The sequence below is a fragment of the Vicia villosa genome, linkage group LG2 (genome assembly GCF_029867415.1).
Source record: "Vicia villosa cultivar HV-30 ecotype Madison, WI linkage group LG2, Vvil1.0, whole genome shotgun sequence".
In the NCBI taxonomy this organism is placed as follows: Eukaryota; Viridiplantae; Streptophyta; class Magnoliopsida; order Fabales; family Fabaceae; genus Vicia; species Vicia villosa.
The window spans coordinates 106,929,307-106,949,759 of record NC_081181.1 but is presented as its reverse complement, the minus strand read 5'-3'; the positions used below and the strand labels follow the sequence as shown (position 1 = coordinate 106,949,759).

At 35.6% G+C, this 20,453-nt stretch overlaps 2 protein-coding genes across 2 annotated transcripts; both read right to left on the bottom strand.

Moving 5' to 3' along the window:
- Positions 1-978, bottom strand: LOC131649746 (glutathione S-transferase T3-like). The gene is made up of 2 exons (XM_058919503.1): positions 500-978; positions 1-439 (listed from the first exon to the last, which is right to left on the bottom strand). The coding sequence occupies exons 1-2, from the start codon at positions 976-978 to the stop codon at positions 1-3; spliced, it is 918 nt and encodes a 305-aa protein (XP_058775486.1).
- Positions 979-17,692: 16,714 nt separating this feature from the next.
- On the bottom strand, positions 17,693-18,511 carry LOC131646581 (lectin 10-like). Its single transcript, XM_058916591.1, has one exon. It carries the CDS (start codon positions 18,509-18,511, stop codon positions 17,693-17,695), a length of 819 nt encoding a protein of 272 aa, XP_058772574.1.
- Between the last annotated feature and the right edge of the window lie 1,942 nt (positions 18,512-20,453).

The window sequence follows — 20,453 nt, the reverse complement described above, 5'->3', positions numbered from 1 at the left end:
TTAATTTAAAAATTCGAACAGGGTTTCCAAATTGTTTGAGACGGCCCTGTAGATAGATAATTTCTTTTCTACGACATTTTCCAAGCCAGTCAAATCCACTATGGGTGCTATAGACGTAGATGCTTTTCCCTTACCCTTCCTTTTTGCCGCCTTTTGTCCTGTTGGGCGGTCGGTCTGAGTTACACTATTGTATTCTGAACAATCTATGGGATTTTCTGAATTAGATGTCGATGAGTATGTCCCGTCAGAGGATATCTTTGATCTCTTTGAAGAGTTGTTCATTTCTTGTCCCTTCCATTTAGGTTCATCCTTCAACAACCTCCATGCATGCTCCATTGTGAAACGTTGATGACGTACTTGTACAAAAATTTTACGTGCCTCATCCATGACGTCGGTCTCCGATTGTCCACTTTTCTTATTAGCAACAGCTAGTTTGTAGCTACCGCAAAACCATTGACAATGTTTATTCAATTAATGCCATCGAGATTTGAGTGTAGACCACTCTCTCACTGTAAGTGGTCCACGATAGTTGTTATAGCCTTCTTTGATTCTACTCCAAAAACTATCAGCTTTTTGGTCAACTCCCACAACTGAATCTTTTGAAATGTTAAGCCATGTCTGGATAAGCAATTTATCTTCTTCTTCTAAGAACCTGACACGCTGTTTCTTTTGGGTTGAACGCTCTCCTTCTTTTGCAAAAGTAATATTTTCTAGACCATCTTGAATGGAGAACACTGGCACCTGAGAATCTGTAGTGGAACCAATTGGTGATTCTGATTCAACATTAGGAGACTCTACAACGTCGTTGGTACCCATTGAATGCGTATATTGGCTAGTGATGTTGGGTGGTGGTGGTTGAAACATAAACAGACGGGGATATTGAGAATTGTTGCTAGTAGAGAATGACGGTGATTGAAACATAAAAGGTTGGAGATTTTGAGAACTGTCACCAATAGGGAGCGATGGTCGCAGACGCATTTGAAAATTTTGAGAATTGTCACCGGTGGGAGTTTGTAAATAATTATAATAAGTATTCCATTGGTTGGGATTCATTTGATAAATATGATTGAAAATTAAATTAAAAAATATAGAAGTAAAATTGTGTGTTAAAAAAAGTTTTACTATAGAATTTATAGAAGGTGAAAAGTATTAATGTTACTGTTATAATTTTCAAAAAAAATGTCGTTACTTTTAGTGCCGTTGAAATATTGTATGATATGGAATAATATTATTTTATGTTTGAAACTTTAATACCGTTGGAATATTTTATAATATAAAATAATACTATTTTATGTTTGAAATTGGAGAGTTTACGTTAGTTATATAGATGCTGTAAACTAAATTTTAGTCCACTAGTTGCCATGCCATCATTACTATAGTGCAGGTTCCTTATTTCTAACGTAAGCTATAAAGAATTTAAGTGTTAGCAACCCTGCGCTAAAGATGCCCTTAGATCATGTCATAATAGTAGACTTTAGGAATAGTATATCTATAGGTTGGTATGTGTTAATATACAATGTCACGTGGCTTCTCAATTCATATTATAGAAAAAGTTTGTACTTATAATGCTACTCTTTTCACGTGCTCCTATTTATGATATTAATTCAGTTTGACCTTAACCAATTTGGTTCTAAACCAATCTATTTTATAACCGTTTTAAATTTATGTTTCTATTATTTGGGGTTCTTTGTACATAGATGCAGATGTCAATTTGGTTCATACCTAACGGGACATAAAGTTATTTAATATTGATTATTTATTTCCTAAATAATGATTATTAATTTTAATTAAAAAATTATATTAAAAAAATGTACATCTAATATTCAAAAAAAAAATTACATTTGAAACGGGGCATGAAGTTATTGATCAAAATATTGATTATTAACGGGACATGAAATTACTGATCAAAATATTTTTTTAACGGGACATGAAGTTATTTAATGTTGATTATTTATTTCCCAAATAATGATTATTAATTTTAATTAAAAAAAATTTATATTAAAAAAATGTACATCTAATATTAAAAAAAATTACATTTGAAACAAAACATGAAGTTATTGATCAAAATATTGATTATTAACGGGACATGAAATTACTGATAAAAAAATTGCTCTTATAGGGGGGGTTACGAAAGCGCTTTTAAAAAGCGCTGGTAAAGGCATGGGTACGAAAGCGCTTTTCAAAAGTGCTCTTATAGGGGGGGTTATGAAAGCGCTTTTAAAAGCGCTGCTATAGGGGGGGTTACGAAAGCGCTTTTACCCTAAAAAGCGCTGGTAAAGGCATGGGTACGAAGGCGCTTTTCAAAAGCGCTGTCATAGCCTTTTTAAAATTAAAATTTTTAAAAACAAAATTATACTAACGCGTTTCATAATCCCTAATTCCTCTTTCTCTGCCATCGCTGCCCAGAAAACTCAAAAAATCTTTCACTGCCATCGCTGCAAACTGCAAACTTCACGCATTCAACTTGCAAACTTCACGCATTCACGCATTCAACCGTCGTCGCCCTCACTTCGAATCTACAGAAACCACTTCGAATCTCCCACAACTCACGCACAGAGCACAGAAGAAGCCAAGAAGAGAAGACGAAGGAGATATTGATTCTGAAGAAACGTAGGTTCTTCCATTTTCATGTCAATTCTTCATTTACGATTGTATGCTGATTCTGTATGCTGATTCTGATGTAATGGGGTTATTTAGGGATTGACTGGGATATAGTTCTTGACTGGGATTAGGGATTGCGGTATTTCTGTAGTTCTTAAAGGTATTATAAGAAAATATAACATAACGACATTAAAAACAATTATGTTAAAAGTTTGGCTTCAATTTTTTGAAGATAAGTTGGATAATGCATGTGTGATGATTTCCTTTACTAAATCATGTTTAGAAATTGGTTGTTATGGATGTGTATTTTGAGTATAAAATGTTTTGTTAGTTAATGTATATTTGATATCATTCTAAGTTTGATTGCACCTCTTCGAGTACAGCCATGCTGATTTCGCAAGGTGATAATTGTTATAGAATGTAGTTTTTAGTATCACAACCCTTGTGTCACGTGTTGTGCAGACTTGTATTCTTGACATCATGGAGGAAATTCTTGTTCTTTTTAGTTGTTTCATTCTCCTAACTAACTGTGGCCCTTTTAGATTTTTAAGTTCCTATTGCTGTATGCGAATAGTTTATAGAATATTTTTTATATTTGATATGCTAATACTTAGATGGTTTGAAGTTAGACTGATTTATGAAACATCTATCTTGTATGATGTTATTAATAAGATGGTTTCAAGTTAGACTAATTTTTTAGATGTCTTGATAACTCTATTTTTATAGTTATGAAATCAGAATTAACTCTAATATTACATTTGTGCAGTATGGAAATAAAATTTGTTTATCGATAGAACATGGACTTGAAATGCTTTATGTGGGAGGAATGTACATATGTACACACACAAGTATCATATAGACAAACTCACTATATAAAGATTCTAGTTTGCTTTCTGCTTGTATGCTCAATTCATTATTTATAAATTCAAACAATAAAATTTGATTACTTACTAATTCTCTTCTTTCCTTTGAATTAGTAGCGTTTCCCGACCTATTTCGACGTACATCGCTCATTCTCTGCATTTTCTTGAGTTCGGTAAAATCTGAGGTAAATTTCTTTCTCAAATTACTTGTATCTGCAACACAAAGTTCCACAAACATATACACTAATTAAGTTCAACACAACACAACACAGCTAGTAATTTTTGACGTATTTCTTTGTCTTCTACAGGTTCTTTTGTAGCTCCAGGTTCATTGGCTCTTAAGCGCTCTAAAAGCCCAAAAAAGCGCTGTAAAAGTTGTTGTTTGACATAGTGATTGGAGGAATAATATTAGAAATAATATCATTATATTGGACTATTTATTGAATTAAATATTTAATTATTTATTCGTGATTTATTGGCTGATATTGTGTTGCGGTGATTTAAGTTGCTAAGTCGGTATTTTTGTTGGTTTAGTCGTAGAATTATATTAGAAATAATATGATTGAAATATTCTTAAGTATTTCCTGAATAATTGTTGAATATGTTGAATATGTTGTTTGAGATGATAAGTTGATAATCGGGTGAATAGTTGATTTAGTCGGGAGAAATTAATATTAGAAATAATATTAATTTTCGGAGAATATTAATTAATTAAGTTATAGAAATAATATTGTTAATAATATTATAATTATATCAGACTATTTATTTAGTGGGTTTAATTATTGTGTTAATCGTGAATTATTGGTGAAATTCTGTGATGTTTTGATGAATATGATGTCTTGAGGTGACGTGTTGTGGGGTAGAGTGAAGTGAAATAATTATGAGGTTTATTTAAATGATTTTAGATAATTAAGATAATTATTTATAATTATTTTTAATTAGTAAAATGAAGTATTATTGGCGTTAGAGATAATAAGGGCAAAATAGCCAATTGTAGAAGAGTAGTAAGTGAAGGTAAAAGAGGTAATCCATAATGAGGGACTTTATAAAAAAAAATTAGAGAATGAGAAGGGAGTTTTAATCATACGTGAAAGTGAGAGCAAAAGGGAGAAGAGGCTAGGGCAAGAAGAATTGAGGAACCCATTGAGGAAGAGGAAAAAGCTCATCAATCTAAGGTAAGGGGAGTTATCTTAATTATTATAATTGGTATAAGGTTTCGATAGTTGTGGGTTTTGTGGTTAGTGAAGGATAGAAAAACACTTAGAAAGGGGGGGGGGGTTTGAATACGTGTAGCTTTAAAACTTGTAAGATAAAAACTATTTGCACAATGATTTTTATCCTGGTTCGTTGTTAACTAAACTACTCCAGTCCACCCCCTTGGAGTGATTTACCTCACCTGAGGATTTAATCCACTAATCACACAAGATTACAATGGTTTTCCACTTAGACAACTTCTAAGTCTTCTAGAGTATACTGATCACAACCTGATCACTCTAGGAACAAACTGCTTAGATAACCTCTAAGACTTTCTAGAGTATTCTGATCAACAACCTGATCACTCTAGTTCTTACAACTTAATGTAAACAAAATCGTTTAAGAGTTACAAATGCTTCTTAATAAGCTATTATCACAACTGTGATTTTCTCTTAAGTTTAAGCTTAATCTCACTAATATATTACAACAACAATGTAGTGAGGTTGAAGATAAAGTTTGAGAGCTTTTGAATTTGACAGCGTTTCTGTATATTTGCGCAAGTGTTGTGTTCAGCTTCTCATCAGAACTTCAATATATAGGCGCTTGAGAAGATGACCGTTGGGAGCATTTAATGCTTTGTGTAATCCGTACAGCATTGCATTTAATGTTTCACTCTTTTGTCAACTACCTCGAGCCTTGTTTTCGCCGTGTCTACTGACGTTGCCTTTAATAGCTTCTAACGTTCCTTTTGTCAGTCAGCGTAGCCTTCCATCTTATACTTGCTTCTGATCTGATGTTTGTGTAAACAACGTTTGAATATCATCAGAGTCAAACAGCTTGGTGCAGAGCATCTTCTTGTCTTCTGACCTTGAAGTGCTTCTTAGCGTGATACCATGAGAACTTCAGTGCTTCTGCTTCTGATCTCAAGTTCTTCTGATGCTTACATAGACCATGTTCTGATTCTGCTTGACCATCTTCTGATGTCTTGCCAGACCATGTTCTGATGTTGCATGCTGAACCTTCTGAGTCAGTGCTTCTTGCGCTGATTTTGTGTATACTCTTTATATAATTCCTGAAATGGAAATTGCATAGTATTAGAGTACCACATTATCTCATACAAAATTCATATACATTGTTATCATCAAAACTAAGAATATTGATCAGAACAAAACTTGTTCTAACAATCTCCCCCTTTTTGATGATGACAGAAACATATATAAATGATATGAATTTGCAATCAGAATATCAGACGGCTAAAGACAATTACACAGCTATAGTATAAGCATATAAACATAGTGTGTGAATATGTCTCCCCCTGAGATTAACAATCTCCCCCTGAGATAAATAATCTCCCCCTAAAATAAATACTGGAAGAAATTTATAAATAAAGGACTTCCCTGAGTATTTTCCATTTCAGTTGAGACGATCACACATGCTTAGATCTTCAGAACATTCATAGCTTCTGCTTCTTGCTTCCATAGAACAACTTCAGAGCTTGAATTTCTTCTTGAATCATTGCATGCTAGATTGTATCAGAACATTGTTGAATGTACCAGAGCATCATCAGAGCATCTCTACATCCTGAAATGTTACAGAACAAACTAAACGACAAAAGTCAGAGCATGAATGAATCAGAGCATAATATATGTATCAGAACATATAAAATGTATCAGAGCAAAAATATTAATGTTTCAGAGCATATTTAGAACTAAAACATGCATCAGAACATATAAGGAATAAGAATGTGTTAGAGCATATTCTATCATCAGAATATCATAACATTCTTCCTTCTTGCTTCTGATCTTGAAGCTTCACAACACTCAGCTTGCTTCAATTTCCATGAGCTTGATTCCATACATAATTGCTTTTCCTAATGTCTTTTCTTCTCATGTTGAGCTTTTAAGAATATCTTCAATTCCTGCAAAACACTCAAAGACACAGAACTTGCAAGTTCTGTTAGAAATGTGGAGACTTTCTCCCAGCAACTGATAAAATAAATCAGATCATTTATTACGGTTTCTCCCCCTTTTTGTCATAACATCAAAAACACAAAAGATTCAGATGAAAAACAAAACAATATGAGAGAAAAAAAAGATAATTTTCATTGATAGAAAAAGAGAATTATCAGAAGATACAAAGAGATGCAAGGAAGACAGATGCAAGAAACAAAGAAACAACTAAGACACAAAGGACTAAGACGACCCTAGCTTAGACATAATCTTGGCCAGCATGTCATGAATCCCAGCATTGCTCTCAGTCTGCCTCTCCATGAATGAGCGGAATTCAGCGTTGATAGTATCTTGCGCTTCCATTCGAGAAGCCATCTCAGCCTGGTTCTTCTGAATAACCTCTAGAGTCTTTGCCAGAAGAGAGGGTTCGCCAGAAGAGGCTTCACAACTTCTGTCCAGAGGGACAACATTCACAACTGCAGCTTCCATTGTGAGATCATCAACTTGATTTTCCTCAACAGGAATAGTTTCAGCAGGATGACCTACGGCATCAGCTTCTTCCATAGAAGCATCTTCTTCATATTCTGGAGCAGGAAGATCAGAATCTCCATTCTCAAGAGCTTGAAGAATGGTAGCAAGATTCCTTGGAGCAGAAGGACCTACAACTTCTGGAGGATCAGCAACTTCTGGAATGACTATATTGGGGTCTTCCTCAGAAGGATTCTCCCTCAGAAAGTCAAATAAAGATTTGAAGTCTCCAGTAAGAACTGGATACTTAGGTCTCCAGACCACAATATCCCTGCAGAGGTTGTCTTCCATTTCCGCAGAAATTCGTGCTTCTGCAAGTTCATCAATGAATTCCTTCTCTTCAAAGCAATATCTCCCTCCAAGACGACTGAACCAGAAGTCTTCATAGTTCCTCAGAATTCCACAAGGTTGTGGAGCAAGTTCTACACAAATTTCCTGAAGTTCTTCAAAATAAGCATTTACTTTTCTTCAGAAGATTCTCCAGAATTTTCGCATAGCAACATCATTTAATCCAGCATGTTCAACTATTCTAAGAGTATCAAAGACTCTTCTGATATTCCTCTTTACCATTTCATAAATTACACCAATAGGGTATGCTCGGCGGGATTTGATTTTGGTTATGGGAGAGTCTGGTTTCAGAACAAGGTAGGGTTGAGGTTCTCTATCAAGGCGGAATGATGATTCTGCTTCATTCTCAGAATCTAACACTACCAGTTCAGCTTCAGGACGAGGCTTGGGAGTGTAGTTGCAGTCACGGAGCAATTGCTCATGTGATGCAGAATCTGGAAGATCAGATACTGAGGGATTGTTTTGAGAGGTGGAAGGAATGGGTTCATAGTGTGCATGAAGTGGTGGTTGAGAAGTGGATATATTTGTGTGAGGTGGAAAGAGAGTTTGAATGGGTTGGATATCAAGAACAGGGGTTTCAAGGGCCTGGTCAGAAGCAATGTTGGTTGTGGGTGGAGATGTAGGAATGGGAACATTTGAGATGGGTGAATGAGAAGGGGTAAGAGTATTGGTTACAGGAGAAGAAGGAGGTGTGAGAACATGGATGTTTATGTCTGATGGGGCTTTTTCTGGTTGATTTACTGGTTCAGGGGTTTGAGCAACATTTATTGGTGCAACTTCTGAACGTAAAGCAGGAACAGAATCAGGTTCAGAGAGATGTATACCTTTGGACACCTTCTGAATTTCTTCAAACACAGCCTCAAGCTTCCTCTGCTTCTTATTCTTCTGCTCTTCCATAACCTTTGCCTTCCCAAGAGAGATTTCTCTTCTTCTGGCAGATTCTAGTTTCTCCTTCTCATTATAAACAGCCTTTTGACCTTCAACTTCTTGAGTTGTTGGTCCTTGAATGATTTCTTCTTGCTGATTCACAGCTTCTTGAACTTCCTCATCTTCATCTGAGGCTTCAATGATCAATTTTCTTTTTCTTGTCTTCTTCTTCTCAACAGCCTTTTCAGCTTCCACATTTTTGTTATTCGTCTTTTTCTTCTTCTTCTTCTTCTTTTTCTTCTCAACAGTTTCTTTTTATTTATTTTTATTTTCAACTAAAACAACCTGAACTTCTTCAGTAACAACTTCTTCTTCAATAGCTTTCTCAACAACGGCAGTAGCAGCAGCTACACTTTGGACTACCTTCTCCTGGGTAACAGAAGGATGATCAAATTTTCGCTTTGTCCTTCTTTCCTTCTTGACAACAACTTCAGCATCTTCTGAAGCAACATGCCTGGAAGTAGAGACTTTCTTGCGACCACCTTTAGCAGGAGCATCTTTGTCTTTTTCTTCCTTTAGTGAGTTCAGATACTTAGTTCTGACTCCTGGCAGTTCACTTCTGAAGAAGGATTCAAAGTCAGAAAGAACAGGATCTCTTCTGTTTCTTGCTCCTGGGAGAGGTTGAGGGGTTTGTTTGATAGCTTTAATGACATTCATCTTTCTCAAGGTGAGAGCATTCAAACAGCTTCCTGTATCAACAACAAGGTCTTTGATGATCCCTTGAGCTTCCAAGTCCTCAACAATCTTGGAATGAACTAGAAGATTTGTAATAATTCTTCCAAAAGGAATAATACAACCCTTCTTTACTCTGAAAGCGTTTCTGGAATCTCTTACAGCAGTCCACATGTGGTTGAAGATTATGTAGATAATATCAACCTTCTTCTGAGTAGCGATGCAATAAAGAATATACTTCTGCTCATTGTTGACAAAATCTGCAGAATGGGTTGCTTTTCTGTGATAGAAGCACCCCAGAAGAATCTTGGTCTAGACTTTGTAGAGATCCTTCATGTCCTTGATTCGCTTTGTTTGCTTCACGTCTGTATAAAGAGTGGCCAAAACCTCATCCCACTCAGCCCTTTGATCAATTTCATGAACACCTTCAGGGTTTCTTAGGTCAAACATCATTCTCAGGATGTTTTCAGTAACAACCACAAACTTCCCATGGACAAAGGACATAATAGATTTAGGGGCAACAACAGCATGCACCCAAAATTCCTTTACTAGATCTGGGTAAACCGGTCCACAGAACTCAGCAAATAATGAAGTCCACCCTTGAAAAATGATATCTTCTTTAAGGTGAAATTCATGTTCTTCGAGACTATCAAAGTCTACCATGAGTTCACAGATAACTTCCAACTCCTTTTTGGGAATAGAATAGGAGATAACCGGAACAATTTGTTGATCTTCTTCTTGGAGATGAAGAGGAACAAATGAGCCAGTGTTGAGAGACGACGAAGCAGCCATTGAAACAGTACTGAGATTACAAGAAATATATCTGGGTTTGCGCTTAGGGTTTGAGAAAAGACCAAAGAGGTTGCAAAAATGCATGCAAGAAGAAAGAGAATGGGAGCGAAAAAGATAAACGTTATGATTTGAAATGTATTTATAGAGACGGATTTGAAAAAGAATGCAATAAAATTATGAGAATGAACAGTTACAGAATCAAATGAAATCAATTGCATTAAATGATGAGTGACGTTAGGTGAGAGAACGTGGTAATTGAAATGATTTAACACAGTTACCTAGGGCGGCGTCCCATCAGATTCACTCACGCTTTTACCAACTGTACAGACACGTGTTTACTATCAGAAAACACTAGATGACAGCTGTGTTGCATTGATTGCGAATAGAACTTTTCATCTTCTAATTCTGATCACTGCTTCTGATTATTATTCTTTAGAAATGATCTAGTTCTGATAGGATCATCTTTCTTTCCAAGGATCACATCTTCTGAGTGAGCTGAGGTGAGTCTAGAAGATCTTCTGACTGTTGGCTCTTCAGAAATTCTGAGATTCTCTAAAGATGCTGCAACTTGATCTTCTGATCCTTTGCTTCTGAGACTTTCAGCTTCTGAAACTTTTCTTCTTGGTTCTTCAGCTTCTGATATATCAATATCTATATCTGCAAAATTCTCAAACTGCTCTGGCTTTTCAAGACCAAGCTTATCATCAAATCTGATATTGATTGATTCTTCTACAACCAATGTTTCAGTATTGTATACTCTGTAGTCTTTAGAGCGTTCAGAATATCCAAGAAGGAAACATTTCTGGGCCTTAGAATCAAACTTACCAAGATGATCTTTAGTATTCAGAATAAAACAGACACATCCAAAAGGATGAAAATATGACATGTTGGGCTTTCTGTTCTTCCACAATTCATAAGGAGTCTTATTTAGAATAGGTCTTATAGAGATTCTATTCTGAATATAACATGCAGTGTTTATTGCTTCTGCCTAGAAGTGCTTAGCCATATTGGTTTCATTGATCATGGTTCTGGCCATTTCTTGTAGAGTCCTATTCTTTCGCTCTACAACTCCATTTTGCTGTGCAGTTCTAGGGCAAGAGAAATCATGGGCCATATCATTTTCTTTGAAGAACTCCTCAAAGAATCTGTTCTCAAACTCACCACCATGATCACTTCTGACCTTTATGACTTTGCACTCCTTCTCAGATTGAATCTGAGTGCAGAATTCAAAGAACACTGAATGAGATTCATCCTTGTGTTTTAAGAACTTTACCCATGTCCAGCGGCTATAATCATCTACGATGACTAATCCATATTTCTTCCCTCTGACATATGCTGTTTCGACTGGGCCAAACAGATCAATGTGCAAAAGTTCTAACGGCCTTGAGGAAGAGACAACATTCTTAGATTTGAATGCAGGTTTGGAGAACTTGCCCTTCTGACATGCTTCACAAAGAGCATCTGACTTGTATTTCAGATTTGGGAGTCCTCTGACCAGATTTAGTTTGTTAATATGAGAAATCTTTCTCAAACTAGCATGTCCTAATCTTCTGTGCCAGACCCATTGCTCTTCAGAAACAGACATAAGGCAAGTCACCTTCTGCTTCTCCAGATCAGAAAGATCAATCTTATAAATGTTGTTCTTTCTCTTGCCTGTAAATAGGATTGAGCCATCCTTCTGACTTACAGCCTTGCAAGACTTTTGATTGAAGATTATATCATAACCATTGTCACTTAATTGACTTATGGACAATAAGTTATGCGTTAATCCTTCTACAAGAAGTACATTAGTTATGGAAGGAGAGTTACCAATACTTATGGTTCCAGAGCCAATAATCTTGCCCTTCTGATCTCCTCCAAACTTTACTTCTCCACCAGACTTAAGCACCAGGTCTTGGAACATAGACCTTCTTCCCGTCATGTGTCGCGAGCACCCAGAGTCCAGGTACCATGACATTTTGTGCTTTGTCTTCTTTGCTGCCAAGGATATCTGCAACAGAAATTATCTTCTCCTTAGGTACCCACAATTTCTTGGGTCCTTTCTTGTTAGTTTTCCTCAAGTTCTGATTGAACTTGGGTTTAGCATAATAATTAACAGGAGGGACATCATGATATTCTTTAGGTTTGGCAGCATGATATTTTTTAGGTTGTGTCACATGCTTCTTGGTGTCTGTAGTGTGAAAGCTCTGTGCATGTGAAGTGAGCCTAATATCATGTGAGTGGCCATATTTGAACTGCTCATACAATGGCTTGTATGTGATTTTCATATCGTCAACAGGTTCAAATTTACGTGGGTTATCACCCTCATAGCCAACGCCAATCCTTTTGTTTCCAAAAACTCCATATATCATAGAAGCAAGATGACTTCTGCCAATACTTCTAGATAAAAACTTCCTGAAGCTCGAGTCATATTCTTTCAGAATATGATTGAGGCTAGGAATGGATTTTTCTGATTCAGAAGGAGATCCATGGTCTTTGGATAATTTTAAAACTTTTTCCTTCAGTTCAGAATTTTCCACATCCAGCTTATTAGTTTCAGATTCAAATAGCTTTTTCAGCTTTTTGTATTTGATACTAAGGTGAGCCTTGAGTTCCAGAAGTTCACTTAAACTAGAAACTAATTCTTCTCTAGATAGTTCAGAAAATACCTCATCAGAATCTGATTCTGATGTAGATTCTGATCCATCATCCACTGTGGCCATCAATGCAAGATTTGCTTGCTCGCCTTCAGAATCTGATTCTGATTCTGATTCAGAATCATCCTATGTTGCCATTAGACCCTTCTTCTTATGAAACTTCTTCTTGGGATTCTCCTTATGAAGTTTTGGACATTCATTCTTGAAGTGTCCAGGCTCATTGCACTCATAGCAGATAACCTTCTTCTTGTCAGATCTTCTGCCTCCAGAAGATTCTCCTCTTTTAGGCTTCTTTGAATTTCTGAAGTTCTTGAACTTCCTTTGCTTGCTCTTCCAGAGTTGGTTAACCCTTCTGGAGATCATGGACAATTCATCTTCTTCTTCTGATTCTGATTCTTCAGAATCTTCTTCTTGAGCCTGAAAAGCGTTAGTGCATTTTTTATAATTAGATTTTAATGCAATAGACTTACCTTTCTTCTGAGGTTCATTTGCATCCAGCTCTATCTCGTGGCTTCTTAAGGCACTGATTAGCTCTTCCAAAGAGACTTCATTCAGATTCTTTGCTATCTTGAATGCAGTCACCATTGGACCCCATCTTCTGGGCAAGCTTCTGATGATCTTCTTTACATGATCAGCCTTGGTGTAGCCTTTGTCCAGAACTCTTAATCCACCAGTTAGCGTTTGAAATCTTGAGAACATCTTCTCAATATTTTCATCATCCTCCATCTTGAAGGCTTCATATTTCTGGATTAGGGCAAGAGTTTTGGTCTCCTTGACTTGAGCATTTCCTTCATGGGTCATTTTCAATGACTCATATATATCATAGGCAGTTTCCCTGTTAGATATCTTCTCATACTCAACATGAGAGATAGCATTCAGCAAAACAGTCCTACATTTATGATGATTTTTGAATAGCTTCTTTTGATCATCATTCATTTCTTGTCTTGTAAGCCTTACGTCAGTAGCTTTCATTGGATGTTTGTAACCATCCATCAGAAGATCCCATAAGTCACCATCTAGACCAAGGAAGTAACTTTCAAGTTTATCTTTCCAGTATTCAAAGTTTTCACCATCAAATACTGGTGGTCTAGTATAACCATTGTTACCATTTCCATTGTGTTGCTCAGCAGAGCCAGATGTAGATGTAGGTGTTGGATCTTCACCAGCCATCTTGTACTGAAGCGTTTTTCTCTTCCTGAATCTTTTCTAAACACGGTTAAGTGCTTGCACCTTAGAACCAGCGCTCTGATGCCAATTGAAGGATAGAAAAACACTTAGAAAGGGGGGGTTTGAATAAGTGTAGCTTTAAAACTTGTAAGATAAAAACTATTTGCACAATGATTTTTATCCTGGTTCATTGTTAACTAAACTACTCCAGTCCACCCCCTTGGAGTGATTTATCTCACCTGAGGATTTAATACACTAATCACACAAGATTACAATGGTTTTCCACTTAGACAACTTCTAAGTCTTCTAGAGTATACTGATCACAACCTGATCACTCTAGGAACAAACTGCTTAGATACCCTCTAAGACTTTCTAGAGTATTCTGATCAACAACCTGATCACTCTAGCTCTTACAACTTAATGTAAACAAAATCGTTTAAGAGTTACAAATGCTCTTAATAAGCTATTATCACAACTGTGATTTTCTCTTAAGTTTAAGCTTAATCTCACTAATATATTACAACAGCAATGTAGTGAGGTTGAAGATAAAGTTTGAGAGCTTTTGAATTTGACAGCGTTTCTGTATATTTGCGCAAGTGTTGTGTTCAGCTTCTCATCAGAACTTCAATATATAGGCGCTTGAGAAGATGACCGTTGGGAGCATTTAATGCTTTGCATAATCCGTACAGCATTGCATTTAATGTTTCACTCTTTTGTCAACTACCTCGAGCCTTGTTTTCGCTGTGTCTACTGACGTTGCCTTTAATAGCTTCTAACGTTCCTTTTGTCAGTCAACGTAGCCTGCCATCTTGTACTTGCTTCTGATCTGATGTTTGTGTAAACAACGTTTGAATATCATCAGAGTCAAACAGCTTGGTGCAGAGCATCTTCTTGTCTCCTGACCTTGAAGTGCTTCTTAGCGTGATACCATGAGAACTTCAGTGCTTCTGCTTCTGATCTCAAGTTCTTCTGATGCTTCCATAGACCATGTTTTGATTCTGCTTGACCATCTTCTGATGTCTTGCTAGACCATGTTCTGATATTGCATGCTGAACCTTCTGAGTCAGTGCTTCTTGCGCTGATTTTGTGCATACTCTTTATATAATTTCTGAAATGGAAATTGCATAGTATTAAAGTACCACATTATCTCATACAAAATTCATATACATTGTTATCATCAAAACTAAGAGTATTGATCAGAACAAATCTTGTTCTAACAGTTAGGTTTTGGTTGTTTGTTGTTTTGAGTTAATTTGTGAAAACTGATCATAGTTAATGTTAGAATCTTGTTTGAGTTGTTGTATAATATGTGCATGGAACTGGTTCAATGGAGAAATTTTATTTGGTATGATTTGGGGAGTTTTGGATTGAGTTATAGCGATTTGGTATGTTGGGATTTGAGATTTGGGATCAAAATCAATGTGTTAAAATTCATGTTTTATGGTTCCAATTCACTACTATATGTTAGGTACGAATGAATATGTGTTTGTTTCATGAAAAATAATTGAATTAGTTGGATTTTAATGGAAAGATGCATAAAACTCGTAGTTGTTCCTGGGCAAAAATCCGGTTTTGGGGAAAACTTCATAAATTCCTATCTCTTGATCTGTAAGTCCGTTTGAGTCTCCGTTCAAAGCGCTAGAAAGCTAATAATGTGTATTTTCTTATAAAAATAGTTTTATGTTATGGAAATAAATTTAATTGGTGTGTAATGAGATTTTGTTGTGTCAGTGTATGATGCCGGCGTTTGCGCTTTCCGAAAACTTAGAAAACTCGTAACTTTTGACTCGGGTGTCCGTTTGACACGCCGTTTGGACCGTTGGAAAACTAAAATTATTTTATATCTTGTAAAACTATTTTCAAAACCAGTAGCATAATTCTTGGTAAATTGATATGACTTTCTGTGCGTAATTTTACTTAAGTTTTGAGAATGTGTGGATTTTCTCGTACGTTGAATATGTTGTTTTGTCCCAGTTCATGGGCATGTTTAAGTTGTAGGTCGAACGACCAATGTTGGTTAAAGTTTATGCTATTAATGCATGTTTGATTTGTTGTTGTTGTTGATATTGTTGATATTGTTGATTGTATGTCATTCATAATGTCGCATACATTGCATTGTTTAAGTTGGCCTTGATGGCATCCGATTAAGTTGGCCTTGATGACACCTGATTATGCATAGTTGAGTCGCATGTTGTGTCGCATTATTTATGATGTTTATGTTGATTGGGTTTGTTGAAGTGATTAATTCGTTTATGTTGTTTAAGTTGGTTAAGTTGTTCATGTCGATTAAGTTGATGAAGTTATTTTATGTTGTTTAAGTTGATTAAGTTGTTCATGTTGATTAAGTTGATGAAGTTGTTTTATGTTGTTTAAGTTGATTAAGTTGTTCATGTTGATTAAGTTGATGAAGTTTTTTTATGTTGATTAATTCGATTAAGTTGTTTATGTGGTTTATGTTGATGAAGTTGCTTATATGATTATGTTGATGTTGAAGAAGTTGAATATGTTGTGTATATTTGTTGAAGTTGATGAAGGTGTTTATGATGATTTTATAGTTGAAGTTGGTTATGTTGATCAGGTTGATTCTAGTGATCATGTTGTAAATGTTGATATGTGTAATAAGTGGTAAAGTATGTTGGTAAGTGGGTTATATGAGTATACTGCTGTCCTACTATATTTATTCCTTACACTTTTTATAATGATTGTGATTTCTCACCCTTTCTGCTGATATTTCCCCTACCATGGGAAATGGGCAGGTACTAAAAAATAGCAGTGGAAGTTTGAGATAGTTCTTGGTGAAGTCTAGTTATTATTCTGTAGTGAAGAGGGTCTTGCTCTGATAGATCTAACATCGGGTTGTTGGGGATCGTTTGAATTAATTAATTATATGTTGATGATGATGTATTTGAAGTGTTTTATCTTGTTTTAAAAATGATTTAAACAAGATGTATGAATTATGAAGTTGACGATACATTTTAAATTGAAGTATTTTAATAAAGATGTTTTTGAATAAATTATTTCTCTGAGATGTTGAGGTATGAATTTTGAGAACCCGTGTTACGGAGCAGGGTGTTTTTATTAAGAAGTTTTATGAAGAAATGTTGCACCCTTTTTATGAATTACTCTGACTTAAATTCTTAATATTACATGAATATTCATGGGGTTTAGAAGGGTGTTACACATGAAGTTACTGATCACAATAATATTTTATTAATTATACTTTCAATTATTATTTTTTCATGGGTAACCAGATATTTTTTTATTAAAAAAATATATATATCTGAAACAAATTCGCATCCCGTACCAGAACCCGTAACGCACGGATTTGTTACTAATTTGTAAAAAGGATAAACTTAAGAAAAAAAAGAAAAAAATTTGAATAATCAATTCAATCTCAAGCGAGAGTTCTTTAAAATTTTAATAAAAGAATCACAAGTCTTAAATAAAAGTCATTATATTGATAATATTGATGTTGAAATTCTTAATGGTTTATCTTTTGAAAATAATAATGTTAGCGTGTCCATTGATGATGAACTTAATAATGATGATGATAATCATGAGTAAGTTAAAAATGGAAAAATTCTTAGGTGGTCACGGATGCAAGAAATTGTTTTACACACAACCAATCACAAAATTTTAATTAATTAAAAAATAAATCAAGAATTTTCTCTCTCCTTCATAATCTCAACCACCCTATGAATCCAATTAAAAATGAAATTAAAATTAAAATAAACTAAAAAACACTCTCTTCTTATTGGTTGTATCTAAGAAATGGATTTAGGGCCGTTTCCATGCAAAAATTTCTCTTAAAAATGATGATGATAATACTTTTCATTTCACAATACGCCCAAAACTCAGTTCTAAAGGAAGCAACACGTACATAGCTAAAAAATCTAAGTCAAAATAATCAACAATCATAGTAACAAACAACACGATTGCATCATGTTCTTTTAATCATAGTCTAATAGTTTTATCCACTCATGTTGATTGACACAAGAACATCTAAAATTATTGGTTACAAAGCTGATTCAAAAGACCAATTAACAATATCATGCGTCTCAACCAACTCTCCCGTAGCACCTGAGAATCCAACTCTAACCCATTCAGGCAGAACACTCCTCAAATCAACAACAAAAGAAACACTAGTTGAATTCCACTCAGTCCCAGGATAAGCCACAAACACACTCAATCTTTTAGACTCAGAGTTATAGTTTATACTAGCATGTCCTATAGCATTTCTTGGCACAAAGTTAATAGGCCACAACGCATACGCAATCGAATCAATCGCCCCGACATCGATACCTATGTGAGGAGACTGATATGATGAAGGAGGATCCCAGTCATTTGTAAAACCATCAAATTCAATAGCTAATATTGGATTTTTAGATGGAATATGCGCGGTTTCCGGGTTGAAAAGACCAAGATAGCCACCACTTGAATTTTTCGGTATGTCGAAATGAAGTGGTGCTATAAAGAAAGCAAATCCATCTCCGTGAAGTGGTGCATTGTCTGTGTTCACGATAAAGGAGAAACCAGTGGAGAAATCGGCTAGCTCTCCACTGGTTTTATCCCATATGTGAATTGGTGTAACATGTGTTGCGCGTCCTACGCTGTTTGGGAGTGGTTTGCCAGATTGGTCGGTTTTTGTTAATCTTAAAATGCCATCGGAGATCGAGGCATCACCCCGATATATTATGTCGGGGTTTTGTTCTTCGAAGCGTGTTATGCTGAAAGAAACGGTTTCTGATTGTGAAGGTGATTGGGACTTGACATTGATGTAGTGTAGGAAAAGAGAAGTGATGAAGATTTTAATGAGTGTTGAAGAAAGAGACATTTTATGTTGCAAGAAAGTGAGGAAGAAATGTGGTTATATATAGGGTTGCATTGTGTTGTTGGCCGTATAGGAAAATAAAGTAGAATAAATTGCCGGAATGAATACGGCATGCAACTTGCATTGTGTATGTGTGTTGCCATTTGCCAACTAGGAAAGGTGGAAAAACCAAGGGAAAAAGCTACAAACTTATGTAAGTCTAATGTATGTTGATTAGAAGAAGTTAGAATATGTCTTTGTTGAAAACGATCGTGTATACAAGGTAACAAGGAGATGGGGATAAAATTCTTGAGGGATATGCTTATGAGGATGTATGTTGGTAAAAAATGTTTACAGATTCATTGAGAATATTACTTGTTGTTTTAAAAAGCAAAACAACAAACAAATCTATTATTGAGCTTGTATAAATTTATAACTAATTGTTATTACTAATTAATTCATATTTCATAACTTTGTTTTTCCTAAGTGTTCTTTTAGTATATAAAAACTTTTTTTTTTTTTGAAAAAACGAAATTCATATTTAAAAAAGTTCATTCAAAGTACAAGATGTACAAGAAAATAGTTAAATATATATATTTTTTTAAAATTAAAAGTTCATAGCACCATAATAGAAACTATAATATTGAATACTCTTCACCCCTCAAACCTCTAAAATTCCAATAATAATAATAATCAAAAGAAAAGTTTCAAACTTTAAAAAAAAAAAATTTACTTGCTAGGACAAGAGTTTTTCATGTCTAAATTTAGACCTCCTGTTAATACTCTTTTGACAAGAAACAATAATAGTTGGATACTTTTAAATGGATCAAATGCAAGCCAACGAGATAATGTAAAAGGTTTTTTGTAACACCTCACACATATTTGTCTAGAATAATATGCATAAAGTATTATAAATGGTTCATAAGACGACAAATACATAATGTTTTGCAGCGGAAAGTAGAAGTGTACGAATACAAAAGCCGAATGTATCATGGCCAAAATACAAGTACACCATAATAGTACATGTCCAAAACACATAAACTAGCAAGCACGATAAGAACTAAAAGAAACATCCAAGCATCGCCAAGAGATCTAATCCATCTTTCCCTTACCGCGATCTTGTCTCGAACCACCTGAAAAAATATAATTGGAATGGGATGAGATTACTAAATCTCAGTGAGTCCGCCTATCCTACTAGTCCACTCGGATCTAAAGGGAACATACTACAAATGAACGAATCCACCATTGATTCGGGGTTATTCTTACTTCTGGTACAAATACGGAGCAAATAATCAATTCATCCGCCATTGGATGAATAATGCAAATGTACAATTATATAAGAAACCAAGTATGCAAAACCCGCATCCATATACGGGGAATCCAGAAACGCGTTAATGCCTCGACTAGGTTATAAAAACACACCCTCGATGAATCACGCCCATGCCTATTGTCAAGAGACTTGTACAAGCACACCGCAAGATGATTAGACGGGTTCGCACAAGCCTAAATGGCCGCGAGATGACCTTAGCCTAATTGGCGTCATTGTCCCGTTAACCATCTTCACGCACATGTGTTAACGCCGAGTACAATACGCCATCTTGACACATGGGTCCATCGGGCGAAAGCCTAGTGATGTAGCCTACATGGCACCACTAGAGATGGTTTACCTGTCATGCGTAGGCCTACTTGGCTGCACAACGCCACCATACCGAGCACGCAAGTGTGTTAACTCCAAGTGGGAAAATGCCTCAAGACCCTCACAAGCACACTGCAACGGTAGCTCAGGTGTGAGCCCAAGATCACATGATCGGGGTTGTCCCATTGATCACAAAGCTCGGGACATAACGCAACCTAGCCCCCGGCCCGTTTCGATTCAAGCATACACACATATCAATCGCCAATCACACAGGCACACAATCCCAATTGTTTAACCGAAACAACGGGCATCAACAATATATTCATGTCT

Bases quoted from the DNA above. Each gene is read 5' to 3' on its own strand.
- LOC131649746 (XM_058919503.1), bottom strand. From the start codon at position 978: ATGCGTCTGCGACCATCGCTCCCTATTGGTGACAGTTCTCAAAATCTC. The intron at 440-499 runs GTCTACACTCAA...GTTTTGCGGTAG, and splicing joins CCACTTACAGTGAGAGAGTG to CTACAAACTAGCTGTTGCTA.
- LOC131646581 (XM_058916591.1), bottom strand. From the start codon at position 18,511: ATGTCTCTTTCTTCAACACTCATTAAAATCTTCATCACTTCTCTTTTC.